The sequence below is a fragment of the Galeopterus variegatus genome, unplaced genomic scaffold (genome assembly GCF_000696425.1).
Source record: "Galeopterus variegatus unplaced genomic scaffold, G_variegatus-3.0.2 Scaffold162, whole genome shotgun sequence".
Lineage (NCBI taxonomy): Eukaryota > Metazoa > Chordata > Mammalia > Dermoptera > Cynocephalidae > Galeopterus > Galeopterus variegatus.
This window is the reverse complement of record NW_007726273.1, coordinates 172,976-200,798: the sequence shown is the minus strand read 5'-3', so window position 1 is coordinate 200,798 and position 27,823 is coordinate 172,976. Positions and strand designations below refer to the sequence as shown.

General features: G+C 48.7%; 1 protein-coding gene across 2 annotated transcripts in view; it reads right to left on the bottom strand.

Moving 5' to 3' along the window:
- Positions 1-791: 791 nt before the first annotated feature.
- Positions 792-27,823, bottom strand: part of ITGAL (integrin, alpha L (antigen CD11A (p180), lymphocyte function-associated antigen 1; alpha polypeptide)) — a 38,809-nt gene continuing 11,777 nt past the window's right edge. The window contains exons 10-31 of one of the 2 annotated variants that reach the window (XM_008593918.1): positions 27,170-27,243; positions 26,946-27,078; positions 23,887-24,038; positions 23,328-23,465; positions 21,819-22,016; positions 21,545-21,675; positions 20,101-20,261; positions 19,841-19,992; positions 18,217-18,306; positions 13,495-13,551; positions 13,324-13,397; positions 12,802-12,943; positions 9,671-9,781; positions 9,189-9,268; positions 9,013-9,099; positions 7,852-7,927; positions 5,567-5,680; positions 5,277-5,333; positions 5,093-5,191; positions 4,622-4,717; positions 3,959-4,069; positions 792-2,212 (exon numbers count right to left, since the gene is read on the bottom strand). In XM_008593918.1, coding sequence (XP_008592140.1) covers positions 2,039-2,212; positions 3,959-4,069; positions 4,622-4,717; positions 5,093-5,191; positions 5,277-5,333; positions 5,567-5,680; positions 7,852-7,927; positions 9,013-9,099; positions 9,189-9,268; positions 9,671-9,781; positions 12,802-12,943; positions 13,324-13,397; positions 13,495-13,551; positions 18,217-18,306; positions 19,841-19,992; positions 20,101-20,261; positions 21,545-21,675; positions 21,819-22,016; positions 23,328-23,465; positions 23,887-24,038; positions 26,946-27,078; positions 27,170-27,243 — 2,507 coding nt within the window. In that variant the 3' untranslated portion in view covers positions 792-2,038. The remainder of the gene's footprint in view (positions 2,213-3,958; positions 4,070-4,621; positions 4,718-5,092; positions 5,192-5,276; positions 5,334-5,566; positions 5,681-7,851; positions 7,928-9,012; positions 9,100-9,188; positions 9,269-9,670; positions 9,782-12,801; positions 12,944-13,323; positions 13,398-13,494; positions 13,552-18,216; positions 18,307-19,840; positions 19,993-20,100; positions 20,262-21,544; positions 21,676-21,818; positions 22,017-23,327; positions 23,466-23,886; positions 24,039-26,945; positions 27,079-27,169; positions 27,244-27,823) is intronic. The other variant, XM_008593923.1, reaches the window with a different exon arrangement.

The following is a 27,823-nucleotide window of genomic DNA, read 5'->3' as shown; positions in this document are numbered from 1 at the left end:
GTGCACCCCTGTAGGCAGAATGGGGCCATCAAAGGTCAATGCTTGGGGGATCAAATATTTCTTCTACCTTCCTGCCATCTACAGATACATTGGACATACCATTTTCTCTCTTCTCCCTGTGCTGGATTGGGAGCTGGCCTTAGTCACTCAATATTCCCCGGGGGTCCTACTGACCACAAGAGGGCAGCAGTGACTGGCTCTCTCTGTCCCTTCTAACGGAGGGAGTTAGGGCTATGCTCCTTCAATCATTGCTTTAAAAAAAAAAGTGGAGGGTCTATACACCCATCTTTTTTTTTTTTTTTCTTTTAAAGATGACCGGTAAGGGGATCTTAAGCCTTGACTTGGTGCTGTCAGCACCACGCTCACCCAGTGAGCGAACCGGCCATCCCTATGTGGGATCCGAACCCGTGGCCTTGGTGTTATCAGCACCACACTCTCCCGAGTGAGCCATGGGCCGGCCCCCCTGCTTCCCTTTTGAATGAACCCACAATGTTGGGCGCAGGTCAGTATCTGAGGGGCATTGTAGCCAAAAAAAAAAAAAAAAAGGAAAAAAAAAAAAAAAAAGGAAAAAAAAAAAAAAAAAGGAAAAAAAAAAAAAAAAAGGAAAAAAAAAAAAAAAAAGGAAAAAAAAAAAAAAAAAGGAAAAAAAAAAAAAAAAAAAAAAGGAAGAAAGAAAGAAAGAAAAACAAGAGTTGACTATTTTGGTCCTACTTAGCAAAAGGGTTGGGAAGGAAATATTCTTTTAATTGAGCCAGGCTGGAATGTTGCACCAGCACGAAAACATCACAAAATTGAATGGAATTTCACATTTATTGGCTAAATAAATGTAGGCACCACGCTTGGCGCTGGGGCTCCACATAGCCCCCACCTTGAGCTCACGGTCTCCCCATGGGGGCCCCTGAACCAGGTGTGTAGTCCTGGGAGAGGCTGAGCGCCAGGGGAAGGCAGGGTCTGGGAAGACTGAGCCGTTCCTCATCTTCCCACAGGCTCTGGGATTAATCCAATGACATTATGTGAAGCACCCACTACAAGGGTACTCCAGAAAGTTTGTGGAAAGACCCATCTTATCTTTTAATCCCATTTTTCCATGAACTTTTTGAAGCATGTGCCTGGCCCTTGTGATATCACCAGGGATCTCTAGGTGAGCAAGACAGGTATGTTCCTACCCCGTGGGGTGCACTGTTTGAGAGACAGATATGAAGTCAATCATTAAACGGTGAACAAATATGACCCGTGCTGAGTGGGACGAGTGCAGGCTGGAGGAGGTGTGTACAATGTGGGAACCCAAGTGAGTCGGGGTCAGGGCTGATCCGAGGAAACTGACATGTGAGCTGAGGCCTGAGGGCTGAGTGAGAGCAAGCCGGGAAAGCAGAGCGGGAGGAATGTTCCAGGCACGGAGGGTGTGGGGTGGGGTGTGAGTGGGTGGTGTGTGTGGCTCTTGAGAAGCAATGAGGTGGGATGTCTCTAGAAGAGGCTGGGGAAGGCCACAGAGCCCAATTTTACAGGGTCTTGGAAGGCATATTAAGGAATTTGGTCTTTGGCCAAACAGCAAGGCGCCTGCAATAGCTATGTAGTAACACAGGTCAGATTCGCTCTCTGGCAGCAGAATAGAAAGCTGACTGGACTCCATGCAGGGGACAGTGCAGGGACAGGTGTGGGGGTCTGAGGCAGTTGTGGATACCCAAGGGCAGGTGTGAGGGCCGGGAGTGTCACTAGGTCCTGAGACTACAGTTTCTCCAAATTCAGATCAGATGTTCTCTTCCAGGGCAGGAAACTAAGAGAGGCTGGTGGAAGCCAGGACCATCTGATAATTACAAGGCCACACTCTGTAGCCTTCCTGGCCCATCCCTCAGCAGATTCTCACCATGAGCCTGCAAAGGAGGCAGGCAGGAATGAATTCCATATTCAAAAAATAGGGAAACGGAGGCCCAGGGAGGGGCAGTGACTTGTCTGAGGACACACAGTGAAATGCAGGTCGAGGCAGACTACCCCAGAATCCTGAGTCCAGTCTTGGGCCCTCTGTACCTGGGCCTGGGCCTCAGTTCTTGCCACCTTCGTCCTGGGCCTCCTCCCCGTGAAGGGGTTCCAGACAGCCCGGATCCACGGCCTCTTCCCCAGATGCCAGCTGCCCAGAGTCTTCTCCAGGGATTCCATTTGGGACACCCCCATCAGCATCCATCTTCTCCTTCAGTTTCCGTTTGAAGAAGCCAACCTGTAGGAAGACAAAAATTGGCTCAGCAAAAAGTCTACAAAGCACTTCAGACCATTGGCCCCAGCAAGATGTGATAAAATTTTATGTTAACGAGTCACAAGTGCCTCAGTCACCTGGTGCTGCTCGGGTTGGGTGCAGGTATCTCTATGCTTGGTTCCTGGCAATATTTTGAAAAGCTTTAAGTTTAATAGTTCATTTTTTTAGGCTCATCAAAGTATCACATGCCAATCTTTTGGGCAGGTGATTTGACCTTATCTAATCCTACTAGTAAGAGCGCCGTGCACTCTCCCTTGAAAGCTCAAAACGCATAATTTTTTCACCCAGAAATTTGACCTCTCAGAATTAATTCCAACGAATATTTGGACAAGTGTGCAAAGATGTGGGTAACGAGTATTTTTTTTTCAATCACATTGTTTGAAATAGATATAAATTAGAAACAATCTAAATGTTCATCAACAGAGAACTTGTAAAACAAAAGATGGACATCTGGACAGCAGAAAACCAGCCAGGTTAAAATGCAAGAAGTAGGAGTGCATTGACACAAGGAGAGTCAGCAGCAGAGACCAAAGAAAAGAAGAGGATGTCTCTCTCCACAAAGCCCATTTCATAGTGACAGAAGAAGCAGCTGCTCTATGATAATACTGGGGGACCTGATCACATCTCTCAGCATTGGACAGATCATCTAGACAACAAATCAACAGAGTAAACCATTACTCTTTCAGAGGGAGAGAAGAAATTTAGGGTAATTAGAGGGGGGAGGGGGAAGGGAGGGGGATTGGGAGAGATTGGACAAGGGACATAAAGAATAAGTACAATTTGTAACAATATACATACTAGTGATATTGATTTGATCCACATATGTCAATATTGAATGCCCCGAATATGTATAATCAATTATGATTCAATAAAAGAGAAAAGGAAAAAAAAAAAAAAAGCAAGGGAGGCCTGACTGTGCTCATAGGGAAAGACATCAAGATACAGAATCAAATGGAAAATACAAGTTCTCAAGCTGCAGATATAGTATTATCTCATTTATGTTTTCTGCATATGCATGCATATACCAACTTTCTCTTTTTCTCTCTCTCATGCTCACACATTTACGCATATTAACACAAAATTAGAACCTGGAAGAATATAAACAAAGTGCTTGTCAATGACAACCCCCTGGAGGTGCAATAGAGAAAAACTGATTTACTATGTTCTCTTTTCAGTAACATTTGAGACATGTACATGGAACATCAAGCTTCCGTTACTCTTTATCTGTAACTTCTACTCATCCTTCAAAACCAACGAGGAAGGCACCTCTCTTGGGCCCTCCCAGCCTGTGAGGCCCCTCTGTTACAGGCTCTAAAGCACACAGGCCCCCAGCATAGCCTCGTCTTCCTGTCTGTCTTCCCCATTAGACTGTGAGGGCCACAAAAGCAGGAATGGTGTTTGCAGTATGTGCCTCTGTGGCTGGTGCCTGGTACAATGCCTGGCACCAGAAGGCCTTCGATATGTGGGCACGTCCTTCTCCCTCCTCTCCCAGGACACCCAGTTCTGGCTCTGCCACTGCTAGCTTGAGCGATGCTGGAAAAGTCTCGCTTGCTCTCTGGGCTTCAGTGGCCTTATCTGTAGCAGGAGGGAGTAGGTCGAGGCCCTTCCTGCTTTAGTGCTGTCTGGTCTTGGTACTCTCCCTGGTTCCTGCCAGTTCCCCTTCCTGGCCTGGATGTCTTGGCAATGCCCGTTTCTCCCAGATACGCCCACCTTGTAGAGCGCGATGAAGATCAGCAGCAGGAGCAGCAGCCCCCCAACACCACTCAACACGTAGAGGTGCAGCATCTCCTTCTCATACACCACATCCACCTTCATCACGACCTGGGGGAGGAGGCGGGAGGCAAGTGAAGGAACTTTTTTCCCACCTGGAGAAGCTCCTGGGAACCTGTTCTCGGTCCCCCATCTTGCCATGTCTGTCTGGACTGAATCGCAGCACCGGCTCTGGCTCTAGACCCTCTCCCCACAGCATGTCACCCCCAGCAGTCACCATGGGGACTTGTCCAATGGGTACATGGCCCACCTGAGCCTTCACTGGCTTCTCACCTGCTGCTGTCTCTGCGCACAGAGCCTCCGCTGCACCCTGCGACTATTGGGTTGGTAGCCTTTGCCAAGCTGCCGGCAGATGGGTTTTTACCTAGCATGTAAGCCTACTGTGTCTCGGACTGGTGACCTTGTGGCCTGCTTGCCCACCAGGGGTGGGGGTGGGGGTGGGAGCTTCCCCAAGGCTGATGGCTCTGACCGTGGGGAAGTTCTGACTTGTGCTGAGCTCCAAAATGCTCCCATGTATGTAGCTCTCCCATGTCTAGCTCTGCCCAGGGGTCCCTCAGATCCCTCTGCTGCCTGCTCCTGGGTCTTCTGAGGAGGTGGAGATACCTGGGCCAGGGAGGCGTTGCTGCCGTAGAGGTGGAAATGCTTGCTGCTGTTGAAGGAGATGGAGAGGGAACTGCAGAGGCTGAACATGGAGGAGGCCTGCAGGAGACAGGGGGAGGCGTCAGGACCAGGAGAACAAGGACCAAGATCCCACGGGCTTCTGCCCCCACCTCAGCACAATGGAGTCCCAGTGGGGTCCTCCCATCCCTACTCAGTCTCTACTGTAGCATGCTAATGGGTCACTCCCCACTGGAGGAAGGAAAGTTTTTCTGTAAAGAACATATAAGATCTGTAGACCCAGGAAAATAGCCCTGCAAATTTCAAACAATCATGGTTCTCTTTCAAATGTAACTGTATAAACATGGGGGATTTTTCATCCAGGTGGAAAAGGGAAATGGAGAAAGAATACCTGGTGGGGAACCCACCCGCCACTCCCCCGATGGCCACCTCACGTTTGGTGTGAGCAGGTGCTACCTCGATCTCTCCCACCAGCTCCACGGTCCCGACCACTTCAATGAGGCTCTCCTGCTTGAAGACAACTGGGCAGTGGAACTCAGCTCCGGGGAGACAAGGCTGCAGGGGATAAGGAATCCAGGGGGTCAGAGAGGCCTGTCTCCCCACCTGCCCCGCCCCAAGTTCTTAGCTTGCATGCCCATACCTCAGCCTCACTGGGCACCCTTTTTAGATCCTCGCGATGGCAGGGGACAGGAGGCTCCTAGGAATGAGGGGGTGGGTCTTCAGTTAGTCCAGAGCTCCCCAGCCCAGCTGAGACCTTGGCCTCCGGTTCTTCTCCCCCACTGGCCCTCCGTAAATTTAGACATCATTGAGTCTAGCAGGATCCAGATTAGTCCATCCTCACTCCCTTCCACACATCTGCCCTCTGTCCCCCAGTATGTGCTCACCCCCCACAGCCTTGCACACCCTCTCCCTTGTCTGGGCAGCACTTACCATCTGCACACTCCACGTATGCATGATGGGCCCCCCACTGTGAGGCTGTGGCACCCCGATCAAGGCCTCCAGGGCGGGCACGTTGTGGTCATGGATGGAAGTCTGAATCCTCACCTAACACAGAGAACAAGGGACTGCAGAGCCCTGAATGCCAGCCACCCCACCTGCCACCCCAGACCCTGTACACCCTCCATTCCTCTTCCAGTCTTCACTGGCTGAGTCCTGAAGGCCCACTATTTGTTAGGCAGTGTGGAACGATCAGCCACAGCCGGCCCCGTCCCATGCCCTTCCCTCCGCTGAATGCTCATCCCTGCTCTCTCCATGTGGCAAAATCTCGAGCATTCTGCAGGGTCCTGCTCCAGTGTCATCTCTGAAGATTTGGCTGACTCCCCAAGGATAGGGCAGCTTCCCCCTGCTGTATGTCCACACCTCTCCGTACACCCCCAGCAGAGTTGCAAAGAATCTGCTTGTGCGTCTGTGTCTCCACTAGACCAGGAGCTTCCTGAGGACGGGAGCCATGTCTTATTTCACCTCCAATTCCCTATTGCTTGACACAGTACCCAGTACCGTAATAGGCATCAAATATAGAAGCTTTTTGAATGAGTGAATGAATGAATGACATAAGGAGAGATGTAAAAATTATTTGCATGGTGCAGTTTGTGAAAGACTCATTTTGACAACTACATTGAATTAAGAAACATTTCCTGAGTACATTTTATATAAAAAACTGTGTTATAGCTGGGAGACCTGGAACCGTATAAGAAAGCAACACAGGAATAGCACCAATCATGTCTTAGGGGGGTCAGGCGATTCAAGGGGTTCTGTCGTTTCCCATTCATTCAACAAACATTGGGGACACTAAAAATATCAGTTAAACTAAACTGAAAAGGTGTAATGTCAGAGGCAGCATTTGAATTTTGTGTAAGATGAACAGGATTTTAGCAGATGAAGATGAGGAGGAAATCCAGAAAGAGAAGATGCAGAGAGTTAGGACAGCCCCAGGTGAGTGTGATATGGCTGGAGGGGAGGGTGTCTGGGAAGGAGACGCAGGAGGTAAGGCTGGAAAGGAAGCTTGGGACCAGACTGCAGGGCCCTGAAGGCCTGAAGGCGAGGAGTCAGGGTACCATCGACTAGGCAATGGGGAGCCATGAAAAGTAGATGAGGAAGGGAGTGGCTCCAGGGAGATTGATCCACTGCAGGAAAGAAGCTGGGAAAGATGGATCTCAGCCCAAGTTGGAAGCCTGTCTCCATAGCCCAGCCACAAGGAGATGAGGAGCTGAGTCTCTGCGGTAGCCGAGGTAAAAGAGAGAGGGGGATACAGATGACAGAACTTAAGGAGCAGTGGGGCCAGGCTCAGAGGAAGGAGAAATCCATCCAGACATGGAAGTCATGCTTGAGGAAAAGACGGTGCTTTTAAAGGATTCTGAGCAAGCCAGAGGCCTTGGTTTAAAATATGTTGAGACCAAAGCTTCAAGAGTAGCAATCGTACTCTTAGTTATACTGCACTCCTCTATACTGCACTTCTCCAGGGCAGGATGAACAAGCTCTTGCCTCAGGCAGCACCCACTCCTCTCTCAGAGGTTACTTCTAGGGAAGTCTCAGACTCGGGGGGCAGCCTCCTTCCTCTGCGCCCCTGTAACAAAGATCCCTATTACGGCGCAGACCATACTGCATAAGAAATGGCAGATCATTCACTTAGAGGTTAAATACATGGATTTTGGTATTCAATGACATGCTTGAGCCTGACCCCTTCCCCTTATTAGCTGTGTAAACTGGGCAAGTTACTGACCTGTCTGTGCTGCAGATGTCTCATCCATAAAATGGGAATGCAATGCCCATCTTATAGGACTGCACAGGCTGGTGTGAGAATTATAGGGGGTTGCCTATATAAAGCACCAGGCACAGAATTTGGGTTTGGTGGGTGGACAAGAACCCTGTCTTACTTATTGCTGACCCAGCACCTTGCAAACTACCTAAACTAGAACAGTGACTCATTAAATTCTTGAATCAAAAACTAGGTTCTTGCTCACAGTCCTGCTTGCTCTGAAGTTCTGTGATTCTATAAATAACTATCCAGGGGTGGAAGGGAGTCAGTGGGTATGCTGCCACTGGAAGGGTTTAAGCAGAGGCTGTGAAGCTACAGAGAAAGGCTTCTAGAACTAGGTGGAGGGCTGGACCTGTTGAGCACGGGGACTGCCTCTAATTGGCGTCGGCATCCTCAGTCCCCAGGACAGGGATGAATGAATATGTGATCTATAAAGGCCCTTTCACGTTGAGGTTCATACCTGGTAGATGTGCTTGACTTGGTGTATCTTGGGACCTTTAGGGGTGAAACTGATATAGAGTGTGGAGTTTTCCTGGCTGTGAAGAGAAAAGAGCAGAGAGGGAAGGTGAGGGAGATGGCAACCCAGACTCCAGGACACCTCTGTGTTGCCAGCCACTATGCTGGGGACTGCACAGGACCACACGATCTTATTTCCCTTTGGAAATTCAGGCTCCTGGAGGGGGTCAGACTCTTGCCCAAAGCACCACAGTGGAGGGACAGGACTGGAGCCCAGGGCTGTGCTCTCCTCACTTCATGTCACCTCATCAGTGTCTCCACTGTCCTTGGTTCCCTGCTTACCTCCTAGATAACTGCATCAACCTCTGGCTCCCCTCCCATCCTGTCCTTCCAATGCACACTGCTGGCTGACCTTCCATATATCACTCCCTGATCCTGCCACTCATTCAGAACTCGTCAATGGCTCCCTGCTGCCCATGAGGGTCAGGTCCAAAACCCCCACATCCCAGCTGCCTTCCCACTGCTCCCCCGAACACACCTGCCCTTGTCTTTGCCTGTGCTGTGCTCTCATGAGAATGCCCGGCCTCCTTCTTGCCCCTTATCCAAATCCCCCTGTCTTCCAGATCCCAGCCCAAGCCCTACCTTCTCCACGAACCCGTCCATCTCTCTCCCAACCCATGCTGATCTTTCCCAGGTCTAATTTCAAATCAATATCATTCTGTTCAGCATTTGTGTTCAACATCACTGAAGAGTTGGGCTCAGACACTGTCCCTGTCCTGATCTCACTGAGCAAACCACTGAAAAAGCCACTCTACGTTTCTAGTTCCTTTTCTATAAATGAGAAAACCCAACTAGTGATCCCCATGGATCCTTCCTCCACAGCTTTCTGAGATTCACTGCTTTTGTGTGTGCATGAGTTTGGTCTCTCCAAATAAAGGGCACAGGCCATTGTGAAACTTGTCTGACCCAGAGCCCTTAAAGGGACCTCACTCTTTGGAATGTTGAAAACTACTGGGGTTCTGGCTAGAATCAGTTCCAGTTACTGCTGGGGGCTCTGGTAAAGGAATGGAGCTTAGAGCAAGAGCCCTGGGAGGCAAGGTCCGGGCCCTGGCTGGGGAGGCTGAGGTGGGAGGAGAGGGTTGGACAGCAGCTCAGAAGGACTCACTCCTCGATGAGGATGTTGATGGGGTACAGGACTGGGATGCTGGTAGCAGCAGAGTTGTCCTCCAGGAGGCCTGAATCCTCATTGTCACTGTATTGGAGCAAGGTAGAGGGCAGTATTAGTTGAAGGGCCCAGCCAGGGCTGCATTGCAGTCTGAGATGCCGGTGGGGCCTGCTCACCATTCCACAGCGGCGTGCAGCTCGATCAAGTCCCCCCAGAAGCTGTTCAGCAGAGTATTAAACATCACCTGGATAACAACCTGGAAGGGGAAGAGAAAAGAATGAAGATGGAAGGGGCCTCAGGGACACCTTTGGCACCTCGCAGCCCCCGTGCCTAATCACCATAATCGCAGTGAGCACATAATCTCGAGAACCGGGCTAGGTGTTTTATTCCCATTGTACAGGCAAGCAAACCAAGGCTGCAAATGGTCAGGTCATGTTGTAAGGTCAGAAAATGGATAACCCGACCCCAGGATAGTCTGAATCCAAAGTCCAGGCTTGCAGACATGACACAAAACAGCTCCACATGCATTCCCCTTGGTATAGGGACCGTAAAGCCCTTCCTCAAAATCATCTGCGCCCTTCACCAGCACCAAGAGCCCCCTCCGCTCTGCCAGCTCATAGCCCCTGGCTGCTTGGCTCCTAGGACGGGAAGCACTCACCGAGCTGCCTGCCTTAAAGATGGGAGCGCTCACATTGCAAGAGAGGGTCCTCATCAGAAGCCCAGACTCCTCAGGAAGCTCCTCGCAGCTCACAGGCATCTGGTTGTGGGGCTGCGAGTGAGGAAAGGGAGAAGTTCATTGGCTGAGGAGGGTAAGTGTTCCCCCAGAGGCCACGAACCCTCAGGGCCCCCCTCCTCCAGGGCTGTCCCTGTGATGACAGGTTCTCAGAGAGGAAGGGCCAAAGGATCACGGGCACAGACAGAGGTTTAGTACAAAGATATTCACTGCAACACTATTTATGAGTGAAAAAGTGGAAGTGATCAAACAGTCTGAAGAGGTAGGAATGGTTCAGTCAATTACAACACAATCGAGGGAGAGAGTACTGTGAGATCATTAAAATGCTGCTACATGTACACATTCTGCAACCATTTTTGAAATTAGCTTGACCCTGAGCTAACCATTATTAAATCATCTGTCTTCATCACAATGTTACGAGGGACAGATTTCAGCCTCAGATCAGGAAGAGAAACAGATAAGTAGAGGCTCATGGAAGTTAAGTGACTTCCCCAAGGTCTCACAACTGGGTAATAGCAGGGATCCCATAAGAATCTGAACTCCAGAGCTCAACTTTTTTTTTTTTTTTTAAAAGATGACCGGTAAGGTGATCTTAACCCTTGACTTGGTGTTGTCAGCACCACGCTCTCCCAAGTGAGCCAAGTTTCTTAATTTCTCCACTAGATGCCCCTCAAGGAAGCATTTAATATCACTGTATAAGAATAATTCGTCTCCATCAACAGTTGAATAGATAAACAAAATGTGGTATATGCATACATTGGGATATTCAGCTTTAAAAATGTAGGAGATTCATACGTGCTACCACGTGGATGAACCTCAAAAACACGATGCTAAATGAAATGAGCCAGACACAAAGGACAAATATTATATCACTCCATTTATATGAAATAACTAGAATAGGTAAATGCATAGGGACAGAAAGTAGATTGGAGGTTACCACAGATGGGCGGGGTGGGGGAGGTGGTGCAGGGAATGGGGAGTAATTGCTTAATGGGACCAGAGCTTCTATTTGAGATGATGAGAAAGTTCTGGAAACAGACATTGATGATGTTTGCACAACACTGTGAATGTGCTCAGTGCCACTGAACTGTATGCTTAAGAATGGTTACGATGGGGGCTGGCTGGTTAGCACACTTGGTCAGAGTATGGTGCAGATAACACCAAAGTCAAGAGTTCAGATCTCCAGCTGGCTGGCCTCCAAAAAACAAAAAATAGTTTAAAAAAAAATGGTAAAACTTAAATTACACATATTTTATCACAATAAAAACTTAAAAAAAAACATGGAGGAAAAATAACCATACGGAGCACAAAATGCCAATTAGTTAAAACAATCATAGGATAAGTAAATACACAGTGTAATGTGTGTGAAGGTATATAGATAAACAGATAATATAAATATATATAGGAAAGTAAGAAGGATAAACACCAGGGCTGGTCTGTGGCTCACTCGGGAGAGTGCGGTGCTGATAACGCCAAGGCCATGGGTTCAGATCCTATATAGGGATGGCCGGTTGGCTCACTGGGTGAGTGTGGTGCTGACAACACCAAGTCAAGGGTTAAGATCCCCTTACCGGTCACCTTTTAAAAAAAAAAAAAAAAAGAAGGATAAACACCAAAAGATTAAAAGTAGTAATTGCTGAGTTTAGAAGTATGAGGGATTGTCTTCTTCTTTAAACTTCTCTGTGGGCCGGCCCGTGGCTCACTCGGGAGAGTGCGGTGCTGATAACACTAAGGCCACGGGTTCGGATCCTATATAGGGATGGCCAGTTGGCTCACTGGCTGAGCGTGGTGCTGACAACACCAAGTCAAGGGTTAAGATCCCCTTACTGGTCATCTTTTTTAAAAACAAACAAACAAACAAACAAAAACTTCTCTGTGATTTCCAAGATTCCATGATGATCATGTATTACTCTTATAATAATAATTTACAAAATAAAGAAATAAGTAAAAATAAAAGTTATATTTAAAACAATCCAGGCCATGTCTCAAAAACACTTTGGTCAGCTCTATGGGGGAGGTAAATCAATCTCACTCAACTGTGCACATCTTGATCAGTGCACACACTTGGGGCACCCTCCATGAGCCTCTTTCGTACACTCCATTTCATGCGACCCCTCTCACTAACCCTGCAGGTGTGCCCAGCTTCACTTTTTGGTTGTGGAATCCAAGGCTCAAAGAGGGTAAACCTGGTACCTCAGATCACATAGTTCAACGCCATCAGGCTGAGAACCCAGATGTGACCCAAAGACCTCTGCCTACCAGCTGCTGCCCCATGTCCAGACTGTCCTGGCTGTCTGAGGCTCAAAGAAGGGGGAAGAAGCATGCAGGTGTGGAGTATGCATAAAGCAAATGTACTTCACAGAGCCTGGTTTTCCAAAGCTTTGCAGTTTCAAATACTGACCCTGCAAAGGACAGGAAATCTTCCCCAGGCTATAGCCTTTGTTGTAAGATAAAGAATTGTAACACAGCAAGGTTGCTGGCTCAAAGATAGACAGGTTACTGATTGACATGTAAAGATACTGGGAAATTGCTGTAAGAAGAGAATGTTTGCTAAAATCAAGCTTTTGTTGCCAATTGCATTATGGAAGGTCACCTTGCTTGTCTTACTGAATGTTACCAGCTTCCATTGTTAAACTTGTTAAACTATACTTAGCAAAAACCCCACCTATGTTCTCTTTCTGTAACTTCTTGGTCTGGAGAATAAATGTGGGAGGAGAACCCCAATTCATGGTTAATTTCCCAAATGGAAGGAATGCCTTGCTCTTGAGGGTTCTGGGAGATTAACCCCTTTTTTGGGCTTCTCACTGCTCAGAAGAGATGGGATTTGAGTAATCTTCCGTGGCTCTGTCACCCAGGGGAAAAGGGGTGACAAATCCGTGGGAGGCAAAGCAACATGCAGGGGAAGCAAGATGGGAAGCATGCAGGGAAGCTGCAGGTGGAGCATGCAGGGGAAGCATGGGGGGAAGCATGCGAGGAAGCATGAGAGGAAACATGCAGGGAAACATGCAGGGAAGCATGAGGGGAAGCATGCAGGCAGGTGCCACCCTCCTGCTCACCTTGAGCATCTCCACCTTGCGGAAGGAGAGTCCCCGGGTGAAGTTCAGGTCTAGCTGGACCCAGTAAGCATCTTCTCCTAAGTTACTCAGGGTCAGTTCCACAGACAGGCTGGCAGAGGGGGTCAGACGCAGGACTCTGGATCTGGGGGTAAGATCAGGGAAAGTTATGGGGGCTGAGATGAAGGAAGCAGCATAAGAGTGGGGGATTTCAGAATGGAGGGATCTGGTAGACCGGAAGAAATAAATACCAAGAAAAAAGCTCCTATGCTCAGGTTTTAAGTTTTACAATCTCATCTGGTCCTGATGGGAGTTCCACAGGGGACTTGCGTTTCTCAGAGAAGGAAACTAAAGCCCAGAGAGGGAAGTGGTGTCCCCAGAGGACACATCTAGTGAGCGGAGAGGGGGGTCTTTTGACTCTAGTTCAATGTTCTTTCCAGCACACAGAAGCTGCCTCAGGAAAACACAGATTGGAACTTGTCACAGGAGTGGGGTGGTGGCAGGAGTTTGGGGACCTTCACAGACCTTGCTGGAGAGAAGGACAGCTCCAGGTTTGCCTCGCATTTCTTGTCCTCCCCGCAGTTCTTCTCAAAAGGGACCTGAAATGTCAAGAAGAAAGGACTAGGAGGCTCAGGACCCCAGACCCAGGAGTGGCCAGACCCCAGGCCTCTTTGTCTGCCCCTCTCCCCCACTTACCTCCTTGGTCTCCAAGTGTGGTGAGGGTCTCAGGATGGGCTGCATGTCCCTCCCCTGCTGAGTACCAAGGAGTGGGGGGACCTGGAGACAGCAGAGATTAGTTGAGGCAGCAGGACTCATGAAGGAGGGCTGGAGGGACTCCGAGCTTGGGGCTCACCTGGGCTGTCTTCCCAGATCTCAACCCACACTGTCTGTGCAGCCCTCTCTGGCAGCAGCTCCTAGATGGAAGGCCGAAGCTCAGGGGACAGGAGATCTGGGTCATGACAAAGTGGACCCCCAAACTCCTCCCTTGGCAGGAACCCCGGGCTACACAGCCTCTGGACTCGCCTGCCTGTGAATGGCTCTTCCACTCTGGTTCTTCTGTGAATCCCCTCTGCCCTAGAATAGCTCTCCATTTCTTATCAAATCAAGGCCAAGTTTTCAACATTTCCCGAACTGCTACTCTGGGCCAGGCTGCATGCTGGGCAGTGGATACACACCAGAGAACCAAACAGACATGCTGCCTGCCCTCCCAATCTGGAGGGAGAAACGACATGGTATTTCAACAGAGTGGGTCAAGTGTTATGACAGGACAAGTGTAGATATCTTCAGAGCAGCAGAAGGGACTCCCATCCTAGACTTGGGGATCAGAGAAGCTTCCTGAAGGAATGGCATCCCAACTGAAATCTAAAGGATGAGAAGAAGGGAGCTAGTTGATGAGAATGGAGAAAGAGGAAGAAAGTTCTATACAGATGCCCAGAGACAAGGGAGAGACTGTGTCTCGTGCTCAGAGCAGGAAGATGCTCAGACTGGCTGGAGCCCCATGTGCGTTAGAAAGGACAGGGAGAGAAGCAGGGGCCAGATGCTACTGAGCCTTACAGGCCACGTTAGGGGGCTGGGACTTTATCCTAAGGGTAATGAGGCCCTTGAAGGATTTTATGGGTTATCAGCTGAATATTCTAGAAAGACTCTAGCCTCCTCTGCTTCCAGGCCACCAGCCAAGCAGCCTCCAGACTCTTCCTTCAGGAGCTGGAGTCCTGGTGGCCTCTGCTGACTGCTTGCCACCCACCCTCAACATTTATACACAGATTCCCATCACCCATTGAACCACAGCCAGGGCCAAAATGGGCTTCCAGGGCCTCAAGCTTGCTCAGCTGTCTTTCTGCCAGAAACTAAGCCCATTTCCCCATTTCCCTTGAACTTGCTGCTGTACCTTTCCGCCTCTCTCCACCTATCCAAAGTCTACTCATTTTTCAAGATCCAGAACCAATGACATTTCCCCAAGGAAGTCTTTTTTGACAACTGTGATCTCAGGTCTCTTGTCCTCTGAGTTTCTATACCATACAGTTTGGCATTTAATTAGTGCCTATGGCAGAGACTGCTGGTTGTCCCCATATATCCTTCCTCACCTCCTGCCTTTAAAATAGAACCTCCACTTTTTATCAGGTTGCATGGTCATGTGGACATAGGATGACTTTTCCAGCCTCTCTTGCAGCTAGGTGTGATCATGTGACTAAGTCCTGACCAATGAGACATAAGCGAAAGTGTTATGTGGATATTCAGGAAGTATTCCAAAAGGGAAGATGTGTGCTTTTCTTCCAGCCTCCTTGGCAAGGCTGAGACGTGAGGGTTAGAGCTTGAGCAGCATCTTCAACCACAAAGAGGCACACAGAGGATGAATACAGAAGGCAGCTAAGGCTGACATTGTAAAGTGGGGGTAAGTAAACTATGGCTGGAAGGCCAATCCAGCCCCCACCTTCTACGTAAATGAGAGCTACACCCATTAATTTATCTGTTATTAACATTTTTTTTCTTGGTGGCTGGCCAGGGTGAGTTTATGTATTGTTTATTTTATTTATTTATTTATTTATTTTTTAAAAGATGACCGGTAAGGGGATCTTAACCCTTGACTTGGTGTTGTCAGCACCACACTCAGCCAGTGAGCGAACCGGCCATCCCTATGTGGGATCCGAACCCGGGGCCTTGGTGTTATCAGCACCGCACTCTACCGAGTGAGCCACGGGCTGGCCCTTATGTATTGTTTATTGATGCTCTGATGCTGCAACAGCAGAACAGAGTGGTTGCAACAGAGACCATATAGCCTGCAAAGCCAAAAATATTTACTATCTGGCCCTTTCCAGATAAAGTTTGCCAACCCCTGATTTACAGCCACAGAACTATCATACCTGCTTTGATCTGCCTTATAGGAGAAAGACTTTTCTCTCTGTTTGTTTGTTTGGTTGGTTGCTGGAGGGTACAGGGTTAGACCCTGGACCTTGCTGTTATCAGAACCATGCTCTAACCAACTGAGCTAACTGGTCAGCCCAACTTTTCTTTTTAAAAGCCACTTTTAATTTGAATCTCTGCTGTTTGCAGATAGCTAATCTGATTGACATCATGCCTTGGCCTCCTGGATGACTCACAGGCCCCAAGTGCCACCAGTCCAAAGCTGAGCTCACCAGCTCCCCTTCCTAACAAACTTGCTTCTCCCATAGTGCTCCCTGATGTGGGGAGTGGCTTCATTATCTACCCAGATCCAAGTCAGAAATGGGCCTCATCTTCTGCCTCTCCCCCGACTTTCAGCACCTTGACAATTCTGCCTCTTACATCCCTCTCCAATGCACCCCTCTTCTTCACTCCTGCAGAAGCAGCCTGGTTCAGATCTTACCGTCCCTCAACGGGACCATTACAGCAGCCTCCTGGCCACCCAGCTTCTAGGAGCACATCCTTACAAGCCAACCGCATGTCGCTGCTGGAATTAGCTTCCTAGAATACATATGCGACAGTAGAGATGTCCACTTTCCCTTCTCCCAACTCCTCTGCATGCATATCTGCTCCACTCCAGGGCTGGCGATGGGCATCTGACCCAGGATTGATCCCAGGGGGTGGTGTAGGGGTGTGAATATGGCCCAGACTCTTCGGGTTACCAAGTGGTAAAGATCATGCCCAGCAATGATACCAACACACAGATAATGAGCCATGATAGGGAGAAAGACAGATTCCTGACAGCCTTGTTTGGGTGCCTGGATGCAGTTTTGTGTGAAGCCAGGCTCCTCCCTTGGTCTCTGCAGAGTCAGGAGATTCCCTTTTTGCTTAGGTCAGGTTTGAGTTGGGTTTCCAACACTTGAAATCAAAAAAGCCTATTCATATGTAATATTTCCTTCCTCTGCATAAAATCCTTTAATGGCTCCTCAGTGCTCTCAGCGAAAAGGCCACTCAAGAGCCGCCAACCTCCTCCTCCTCTTTTCTCTCTCTCTCTGTGCTCACATTACAACTTCTTTCTGGGTGCCCACCTCTGGGGACTTAAGGGTCCCCTCTCCCTGTGGGAAGGCCTTCCTTATCTCCCCAAATCTCTGGCATAGATCATCACCACCCTGTATCTAACTCTATTATACCATCATCACAGCGCCTGTGACAGTCTGTGGACTTTGACTTCTCCAACAGTAGACTGTGAGCTCTTTAAGGTGGGGACCATGTTTATTTACCACTGTGGAGCCCAGCAGAAGCCTGAGCACAGGGCAGGTGCTCAGTCACCTTTCCTCAAGTGCATGCTGAGCATCTGGCAGGCAGGGGTTTTATTTTTGGTCAGCATGCCAGTGTTATCTATGGCTCTCAGCAGAGCAAGCCTGGGTGGGTGGGGTGCACCCAGTGTGCGTTGCCAAAAGCCCCAGGAAAGAGCACACTTGGCAGTCCCCTTGATGGGGTGAGAGGTCTCCTGCTCCGGGAGAGACCTCACAATGCTGAGACTCACCTTATAGCTGGGGAACAGCCCCAGAGGTGGACAGAACCTGCTCATGCTTGTGACAAAAAGAAAAAAAAAAAAAGAAGAAGAAGAAAACAATCCACGGGCCGGCCCGGTGGCGCACTGGATAGTGCGCCGCTTGGGAAGCACGGCGGCGCTCCCGCCCGAGGGTTCGGATCCCACATGCAGACCGGTTCCCGCTCACTGGCTGAGCGAGGCGCGGGGGCGACGCCGAGGGTTGCGATCCCGTTGCCGATCCCGGTCCGGTGCGGGGGCGACACTGAGGGTTGCGATCCGTTGCCGGACACGGAAAAAGACAAAAAAAAAAAGAAAACAATCCACATCTTCAGGCTTCCAGGCCCAGGTTCTTTCCACCACACCTTGCTGCCTTCAGACAAGCCAAATCACCAGCAGTGTGTCAAGGATTTCAGAAAAGGAAATCAGGCTTTTGGCACTGGGCAGGGAGTGTCAGATCCAGTACACTAGGGTAGATATAGTATTCTGCCACCTTTTACATAATAACACTACCCCAATTTGGCTTTGGGGGAATTACCCTAACCAAACACACATAGGCAAGAAGGCCAATCAAGGTGCCCTGTCCTTTCACCAATAAGGTGTAGCCCTGGCCTAAAGCTAGGCCTTCTGAAGTTCTCTCCCTGAAATCTGCATCGTGATTAGTGTTAGAAGCCTCAGGAGGTCCAGAGCTGATGCACGGCAGGGCCAGGAGCAGGTTCCCCGAAGGAGCCCTGAAGAGCCCGCCTATTACTGCCTCCTCTTGAGAGCCCCCTGAGCCACCACCCTGTCCCCGCTTCTTCCCAAACTTGGTTTTTCAAATTCATCTTCAATGTAAACTCCTGTATACTCCTTTCCTGTGTAAGTAAGCCATATTTGCTTTCTGTTGCTTATAATCGAAGACTCCTGTATAATGCAGTCACACTTCTTGCTAAACGGAATTTCTACTCTCCCCTATCCCCCCTCAATACCCCAGCCAGTCTTCTTACTGCGTTTTGGTCCCTCAGTGTCCCTTCCTCCTCCCAAAGAGAGAAATTCAGGGAGACGTTGATGGGGGAGATGAGGTCTTGAATGCACATCTGAGAATGATAAGAGGACAACCTGTCACAGCTCTGACCTTGACCACTCTTCAATTAAACACATACCTTATCTGCACTTTACAAATGATTAATTCAGTAGTTAGTTGCCTAAGACGTTACCAGTAGTAAAAATACATTTACTCTATATTAGATGTTTATAATATGCCCAGGGGTGCTTCTCCGCCCCAATTCCATGGCAGACATCAGTAATGAATCACAACACTTCCCCCATTGAATCCTAATGGGAGCCCTGAATCTTTGTCAAACTGCACTAGGCAGCCATTATCAAAGTTCACATAAGAAAAGAATATTCTAGAATAACTAGAATATCCTAGTTCTAGAATATTAGTTCCTTGAAAACAGGGATGGGTCTTTGTCTTTTTTTATTACCAGTGCCTGACACTGGCACTTTGTAGGCACTCAATTTGCATTTCGCCTAGAGTTTCTGCTAGTCCAAAAAGGTGGGCATTATTATCGCACATTAAAAATGAGGAAAATGAGGCCTAAAACAGTGACACATTTGTCCTAAGGTCTAAAACTAGCAGAAACAGAGCCAAGATTTGAATCTACATCTGTTCAAATCCAAAGTACTAGGTCTTTCCACCATGTTACACTGCCTTCTTCTCTGGCAATTTCATGTTTAAAACTTCCAAATCTTGTAAGGGGTGGGGTGCAGGGGGCAGAGAGGCACTGAGTGGATGTATGCATGAAATAAGACTGAGTTAATAATTGTCAAAACTGGGTGATCATCCAACTATTTTCTTCTAATTTTGTATGTCTGACACCCTCCATAAGAAAAAATTTAAGGGCCGGCCCGTGGCTCACTCGGGAGAGTGTGGTGCTGATAACACCAAGGCCACGGGTTTGGATCTTTAAAAAAAAAGAAAAGAAAAAAAAATTAAAACAAACTTCAAACTCTTTTTTTTTGGGTAGCTGGCCTGTAGGGGGTCCGAACCCTTAACCTTTATGTTATAACACCATGCTCTAACCAGCTGAGCTAACTGGCCAGCCTGAACTTCAAAATCTTATATACCAATCCTATACTCAGCCTTTTATGAAATATTTGAGACCATAATAATTTGATATCAATCCCATCAATCCCATGGAATCTGGATATTTCAGCAGTTGTTTAAACTAATATTTAAAAGAACTATTTCTGAGATAGGTGTTAATAGTAAATGACCATATGTTCCCGGCAAATAATGACACACCAGCATGACTAAATATTCTATAGCCATTAGAAATAATTACGAAAGCTGGGTGGCAGCATTAATATATAACATGTGAAAGGAGGAGGAAAAAGATAATTACACTGCCATCGTGATCATCTTAAAAATGCCTATGTAAATACATTGAAAACTAGAAGGAAATATGCCAAGCGTGTTATTACTCCTATTGTACAGTAGAGGAAATGGTAACACAGAGAGATCACAGTGACTTGTCTTCAGCTGGACAGTGGCAGAACTGAGCCTGCCCGGCTGTGCTGTTGTCAGCTCATCCTCCCTCCCCACAGCACGTGCACTGGTTCCCTTACCGGGAAGTGAAACCAGAAGTTAGTGCAGGACCTATCTGGCGTGACAGCTGTGTTCCCGCTGAGTTCATGGCTCCCTCCTGGGAAGAACCCCCGGCTTCTGGTCCGATGACCATCCAGCTGCAGAGTGTAAGTGAGATTGGCAACCAGGCGGCCTGGGTGGGTGAAAAAGGTGGGAGTTGAATGGTAGGGGATCCTGGGGCCAGAAGCCCGGATTTGACGCAGGCAGCTGCTGGGGGGGTGGGCAGGAGGACAGCACTGACCTTGGAACTGTGGGATGAGGGACTGGACCTGGAAGCAGACTGTGATATTAACGCCTTCCTTCCTCCTGTTACTGGTGGAATATGAGCACTCCACTTCGTGCACTGGGATCTCAGCTGGGGAAAAGGACATCTGAGTGATGACATCCACCACGGGCCGTGAGCTGTGGGCAGAAGACAACCAAGTCTCTCCCCCGCCTCAACTGCACATCCCCGCCAGACCTGGGACCCCACCCAGCAGCCCTCTCCTTCCCCAGCGACTCAACGTCACTGTCTCCTCTCAGTGAAAATAATCATGATAGGGCCGGCCCGGGGCTCACTTGGGAGAGTGTGGTGCTGACAACAACAAGTCAAGGGTTAAGATCCCCTTACCGGTCATCTTTTAAAAAAGAAAAAAGAAAAGAAAAGAATCATAATAATTAATTAGGGCTCCCCAGTTCATTCTAGCAGCCTTCTGACCCATTTTTCATACAGAAGGGTGAGCTCTTAGAAAGAAAAATCCTATTGAGTCACTTCCATGCTTATAACCCTTCAATGATGCCACATGACATTTAGACTAAAATTCAAGCTTTTTACTGTACATGCTCTATTTCCTGTCTCTCTAGTCTTAACTCCCACCACGTTCCCCTGAGCTGACCACGGTCCGGCCACACTGGCCCTCTTTCACATCAAGCTTTTGCTGGCCTTACGGCCTTGGCACATGCTGGGCTTTCTACATAGAAAGCTCTTACCCCAGATTTCTGCAAGCCTGGCTCTTCTCCGCTTTTACTTCCTAGCTCAAATATTACCTCCTCTACAGTAGGCATCCCCTGCTTGTCTCTCTCATAGTACCCTGTTCATTTCCTTCATGGCACCTATTACAATTTGCAATTACCTATCTACTTATTTCATTTTTTATTATATATATTCCCATACGTACACCCTGTACCCAATGCCTGGCTCAGTGTTTAAGACACAGCAGGTGATCAATAAATATCTATTCTCTATATATCACACATGATGCTTCTCGCAACTCTAAGATATGGGTAAGGCAGGAAATGTCACGACGGTTTCAAAGGTGAAAAATTTAGGTCCTGAGAATCTGAGTGACTGGGGTAAGATCACACAAGAGTAAGTGGCAGAGCTTTGACTTGAGTCCAGTCACCAGGTTCTAAAGCCATGCCTTTATCTGTCACATGGTGTTAATCCTCTAGGAGGTTTTAGTGCCACGTAGGCCTGGGTTTTGTCCCAGTTCTGTCACTGAATGGCAGCTGTTTAACCCAGAGTAAGACATGAAGCCTCTATAAAAAGAGAACCTATCTCACAGGACTGGGGTGAAGACTGAAAATGCCATATAGCATTTAGCATGAAAATGCCATATAGCATTTAGCATGATGCCCAGCGTACAGCAACTGTTCGAAGGTGGAGAGCTGAGATTATCAGGTGAAGTGCAGGAGTCTCGTCTTACCTCAGCATGATCACCTGACCCTCAGCCCCGACAGCCACGTCTGCCAGGCCATCCCCTCCAAGGTCCTTCACCCCATGGATGGAGCGTCCAAACCACCGAATTCCTGAGAACACCTGGGTCCCTTCTATGCGCTGAGAGCAAGAGAGAAATTCAGGTTAAGCTGGGGACAGGACAGGTTGGAGGGCAGGAAGAGTCAGCCTGGGGAGTGGGGTCTAGGCTTGGAGGCTTCCAGGTGCCTGGGAATGGGTTTTGATTGGCAGACAGGGTACCTCACCTGACTTGGCCGGAGGCCGAGCCCACCTGGCCGCCCATTGAAGATGTACACAGCCCCCTGCTCCTCCAGAGGGGCTCCCACGGCCAAGTCCACCAGCCCATCCCCGTTGAGGTCTGCCAGGGCAGTGATAGCTGCTCCAAAACGCCCAAGGGGGTAGCCAGGATCCCCCTGCAGTTCTGAGACCACCTCGAACCTCAGCTGGGAAAGAGCAAGGAAATAGGTCACAGCCCCATCACTCAGCAAGCTTCACAGAATGCAGCATTGGGAAGAACAATTTAGTGAAGAACTCTAAAGAAATGTACAATGTGGTCCCTTATAGAATTAGAATGACACCATCAGACTAACATGGCTTCAATGCCAGTTGCACCTCTTACTATCTGTGTGACCTCGTGGCTTGGGAATGATCCTAGCCTTGCTGAGACTCAGTGTCCCCCATTGTAAAATAAAGCTTGTGGGTTCTCAGAGGTGATTGTTAGGATCAGATGAGGTCATGTACATAAAAAGTTTGGCACTAGGCCGAGCCCATGGCGCACTCGGGAGAGTGCGGCGCTGGGAGCGCAGCGACGCTCCCGCCTTGTGGGTTCGGATCCTAGATAGGACTGGCCGGTGCTGGCTCCCGCTGTGGGTTCGGATCCTAGATAGGACTGGCTGAGCGTGGTGTGGGCAACACTATACCAAGGGTTGCGATCCCCTTACCGGTCACGAAAAAGAAAAAAAAAAGGGCCGGCCCATGGCTCACTCGGGAGAGTGCGGTGCTGATAACACCAAGGCCACGAGTTCAGATCCTATATAGGGATGGCCGGTTTGCTCACTAGCTGAGCGTGGTGTTGACAACACTGAGCCAAGGGTTGAGATCCCCTTACCGGTCATCTTTTGAAAAAAAAAAAAAAAAAAAAAAAGTTTGGCACTGGACGACCACTGAGATGCCATGGGATACACCCCGGGCTCTCCCAAGCCAGGGCAGTGGGGGGCCTCGGGCCTTGGCCACACCCCCCTAACACCCACAGCCAGCCCAGCTGCGACCACCAAGCTGCAGCAAGAAGGGCCCTGGTTTCCCAAGCTGGGATGGTGGGGGTGAGGGCTTTTGCTACAACCCCCTGACATCTGCACCCAGCCCAGCAATGACCAAGCCATGGCTGGAAACTTCCCAATCTCCCCTGTGGGAATGAGGGGAGTGCCACAGGCTTCAATCCCGCCCTTCCTCCTTCCTCCTTCTTCCATCCCATTTCCTTCCCCTTCTCCCTCTCCCCCTCCCTCCCAACTGCTCTGCAACAACATCCTAGAATGTGAAAAATAATACTGATATAATCACATCTTCTTAAAAAAAAAAGTTTGGTGCTGGGCCGTGTGTACAGTCTACTCCCAGTGGGTATTAGCTACCGTTTGTTGTTCTAAAGGTTGATTAACACATGATCAGAAAGGAAAGCCTTTCAAAATAATTGGGACCCGAGGAGAGCTGCGAATCTCTGTTTCTCGCCCCCCCTCTCAGCTCAATGTCCTGGTCCCCACCTCTTTTCTCTGGTAAACGAACACCCGGCCTCCTCTCTGCTCCCCATAGAACAGGGGGGCTCCAATCAGCAGCAGCTCTGTCTCCCCATCTTGGTCCATGTCAATGCCACATAGCTCCCCACCAAAATAAGAGCCAATCTGTAGGGAGAGGAAGATGTTTCAGAAAAAGCTCCCCACCAAAATAAAAGCCAATCTGTAGGGAGAGGACAACATTTCAGGAAGAGCCCCTGGGGGATGGCAGGGGATGGCAGGATACCTCCCTCCCCCTCAGCTGGGTCATGTCCATCTTATTCCAATCCCTCAGATGTAGGTTCAAATCCTGGATCCACCCTTACAACCTATGTGATTTAAGACAAGTTGGGCTCTTTGAAGTGCAGTTTCTTAAACTGGAGAGTAGTGATGATGAGGCTTACCTCAGAGGGCTTGTGAGAAATAAGAGTGATTGTGTTTGGCACAGTGCCTGCCACACAGTCAGTGGGTGAGTACTCAAAGGACAGCAGGGAACGTAACTCATGTCACACCAGCCACATCCTGCAGATGCCCCTCGGGCTGTGCTCACCTGGACCCCATCTATTTTCTGGACCTGGCTCCAGTTTCTACTGCCCTGTGGCTCTTGGAACAGCATCACCCGCCCCACATGCTGGTATCGGGGGGCTCCAGCTGCCAGCAGTGCTGCGTGTCCTCGGGAGGGCAGCCAGGTCACTGCATAACCTGAGGAGAGAAAGAGTGAGGGGCTCAGAGTTAAGAACACAGAGGATTCTGGAGGAACATAACACCAAGGGGAAAGGGGCAGAGGCTTGGAAATTGGATTAGTAGCAAAGATGTATCAAAACAGCCAGAAAACCTTCTCCTGAGGAAAGCAGCCAGGTGCTCCGAGCAGCACAAACACTGCCCTCTTGGCCTAATGTTGCATTTCTCAAACCGTGGGTGACATGCATGCCCAGGGAAAAGCAGCAGTGAACCACAGGATAAATACGGTGCATCCTCTGAGGTTCAATTTACCTGAGGATTCCTCCTTTTAATAATAAAATGCAATTGGATATATTAGTAAGGAGAATGTAAACTCAGCATGAATATTAAAAACAAAGCAGACTTGAAAAATGTCATACATAAAGATATCACTCCAGGCTATCTTCCTGCTTCGCACCTGTGGCGAGTTCTCTCCCTTCTATTACTGAGGGGACACTGAGAAAATGTCTCAGGAGATGCTGCAGGGGACTGGACCCAGGATCAGGAGAGAGCCAGGAGCCAGGTGAGAACCAGGAGCCACCCGATAGGAGTGCTCTGACTCCAGAGACCATTCACTGACCCACTGTGGTCTTCTCTGCACAGAGCAGGTGAAAGTGAGTGAGAGAAACAGAAATGCATGGGAGGACGGGTGAGGACCCTGAGCCACCACTCCACTCAGTCATGTGGAGTCCTTGAGCATGAAGGGTAAGAACTTGCCCTTCGAAATCAGACGTTTAAATCCCAGTGCTACTTCCTCCTAGCTGTGTAATCTTGACTAAATTCTTTCATGCCTCTGAGGCTCTGTTTTTTCACCCTATGAGTACCAACCTCATAGAATGGTTTTGAGGATTAAATAAGATCGTGGACATAAGATGCTTTGCACTATGCTAGTGATAGCTAAACTAAGATCTGAAGAATCTCAAGATTATATTATTTATATATATGCACATAAATATCCACATACATGTATATATTTATGTATGTGTATGTGTGTACAGTGGGGAGGGTGCCTAACCAGAGGATAAACTTTAGACTTATTTCCTCTTCCTTAGTGAGCAATGTTGCCAGCTATTTTACAGTACACTGAAGAACAAAAAATCACCTTGAAGGCACTACTGTAGGTCCTGCAGTGTAAGTCTAGTGGTTTATAGAACAGACTTTGTGCTAGATCACCTGGGCTCCACCACTAGTTCTGTACCCCTGGGAAAGTGATTTAAGCCCTCTTTAGCTCGGTTTCTTCATGTGTAAAATAAAGATAATAAAAAATACCTTCTCACTGAGTTTTAGTGAGGACAAATGAGATAAAATATGTTAATACATGTAAAGTGCTTAGAATGGTGCCTGGCACACAATACTTGCTCGGTAAAAAATGTTAAATAAAGATAAAAACAAAGAAAAGAAAAAAAACCTACCTCAGAAGGGTAGATGTAAGACGAATAGCACCAATTTTTCAGAGGAAAATTTAATGAGACCTTATGTTCTGAGAGCTTAACAAGGGAGTGACCCGCCCTACGCAGTGGTCACGGATGAGACAGGGTAAAAGAATGGTGGTCCTATATCCATGAGAAAGCAGAACCTGGAAGCAGTCCTGTCCTAGGGCTTTTGGAGCCACTCATACCTTGGGGCAGGCTGACTATATGAATAGAAACTGAAAGAGCACAAGGGTGAGACCCCTGGCAGCCTGAGACTGGCATCGCCAGGGTGGACAAACATTCACAGAACTGCACAGGACAAGACTACAACAGTGACACCTTGAGGCAAAGGGAAGCAACAGCAGTTGTGGGTTGATAAGGCTCATTTCTTCTACACTTGACATCAAAAGAACTCTTGATGGTTGGAGCACGGTGCTGGTAACACCAAGGTCTGGGGTTCAATCCCCCCCCCAAAAAAACCCAGAACTTGTGAAACTGAATAAATACCTAGAGTTCTTTCACTGGCAATTCAAGAAGAAGAAGACTCAAGAAGGAGCTACTAGTCCTCCTGCTAATAAGGCAGGTTGTTTTAAAATGTACCTATATAGGGGCCGGCCTGTGGCTCATTCAGGAGAGTGTGGTGCTGATAACACCAAGGCCACGGGTTCGGATCCCTATATAGGGATGGCGAGTTAGCTCACTTGGAAGAGTGTGGTGCTGACAACCCCAAGTCAAGGGTTAAGATCCCCTTACCGGTCATCTTTTCTAAAAATATAAAAAAATTAAAAAAGAAATGTACCTATATATGACTGAGTGGTGACATGGAGAGGTCACTGTCATTGAAAGAAGTTTATTACTCACAGTTCCCCAGAAGCTGGGGGCATAGCACATCATGCAGGGCCAGATGCGGGAGGCAGAAGGAGGAAGGGGAGAGAATGGCCCAGAGCTTTTATTGTGGTTTCCTGGAGTGGAATGAACGAGGTATGGTAGGCAAGTTTGAACGAGCTTAGGATTGGACAGTTTGAGTAGTTTTGGCAGGCTCTGGGCGATAGAGGTGGTGTCTAGTTGGCTGGTACCTGGCCCTGGGTGATTTAGGGCCAAGGAACTCTTGCCTTGGTGTGAGAGTTAGATGAAAGAGGTGGCTGGGACCACGGGCCCTGGATTGGCTGGTTTGCATATGAAAGCCACGTTCAGAGGCAAGGTGTTCATTACTCCAGGAATTAGCTAGCCCTGGGAGAAGCAGTCTGTCCAGGATTAGCAAGGCCCAAGATGTCAAAACATCAGAAAATAAAAAACCCGATAAATACACCGGTCAGGGGTTATTAAGGGGGAAATTAAGAATGTTATGACCATATTTAAACTCTGAGTTTGCTCCTGCTGGTTGCTTAATTGCTTTCATTATTATTTTGAAAGCCAATCTGAGCAACTCTCTGGCCTCTAAAACTGGAAGAACCCAGCAGAAAAGAGATGGACTCACCCAAATATCCCTCTTTCACTTCTGGTGTCAGCGGTTCATTTCCAACAAATGCGTCTTCCTGCAGGTCCACCGTCAGGTCTAGAAAGCCCCCAGCCCAGTCCTTGGCTCCAACTGCCCCCACAACTGCATGGCCCTGCCCAGGGAAGGGGGTGAGCAGGTCAGCATCCTCCTGGAACCAGCTGCCCTCTCGCCCCCTCTACCTGTTGCTCAGGCTCCCCACACACCCTACTGAGGTCAGCGCTGATGCCGCTGGAGGACAGCTCCATGTCGAAGGATGTCAGGTCCTGTTTGCTTGTGCCTGAGGGACAAAGAAGAGGAGAAGGGGCCGAGCCCCAGGGAGCCATAAAAACGGATACCTGTGCAAGGACTGAGGAAGAGGCACCACAGTCACATTTGGGCACATTAGACACAGCATGAACTTTGGAGTCAGATGGACCTGGAAAAGTGGTTTAACACTCTGAGTTTTCTCAGGCAAAACTCCAGGAGCCCCAGATTCAGATGCCCAGTTACTCCACCTCGGCATGTCTAGGAGGCAGCTCCTGGTTTCTGCTCCTGGTCAGGCTCCCGCTGTCAATGACGGGCACCCACCGATCTAGTGAGTCATGCAAAGAAACCAGGAAGCAGCCTAGATTCTTCCCTTTCCCCCATCCTAGCTCCAACATCACCAAATCATCATGGTCCTGCCTTCAAAATACACCTGCCCCTGCTCTGGACCACCTCACTGTCCCTCCCTGCCACCACACGGGACAAGACATTGCATCTCCTGCTTGATGAGTACAACAGCTTGTTCATTTGGTTTCTGACCCCATTCTTTCCATTCTTTGTTTCCAGAAAAGCCAGAATAGTCTTTTTTTTTTTTTTTTTTTTTTTTTTTAAAA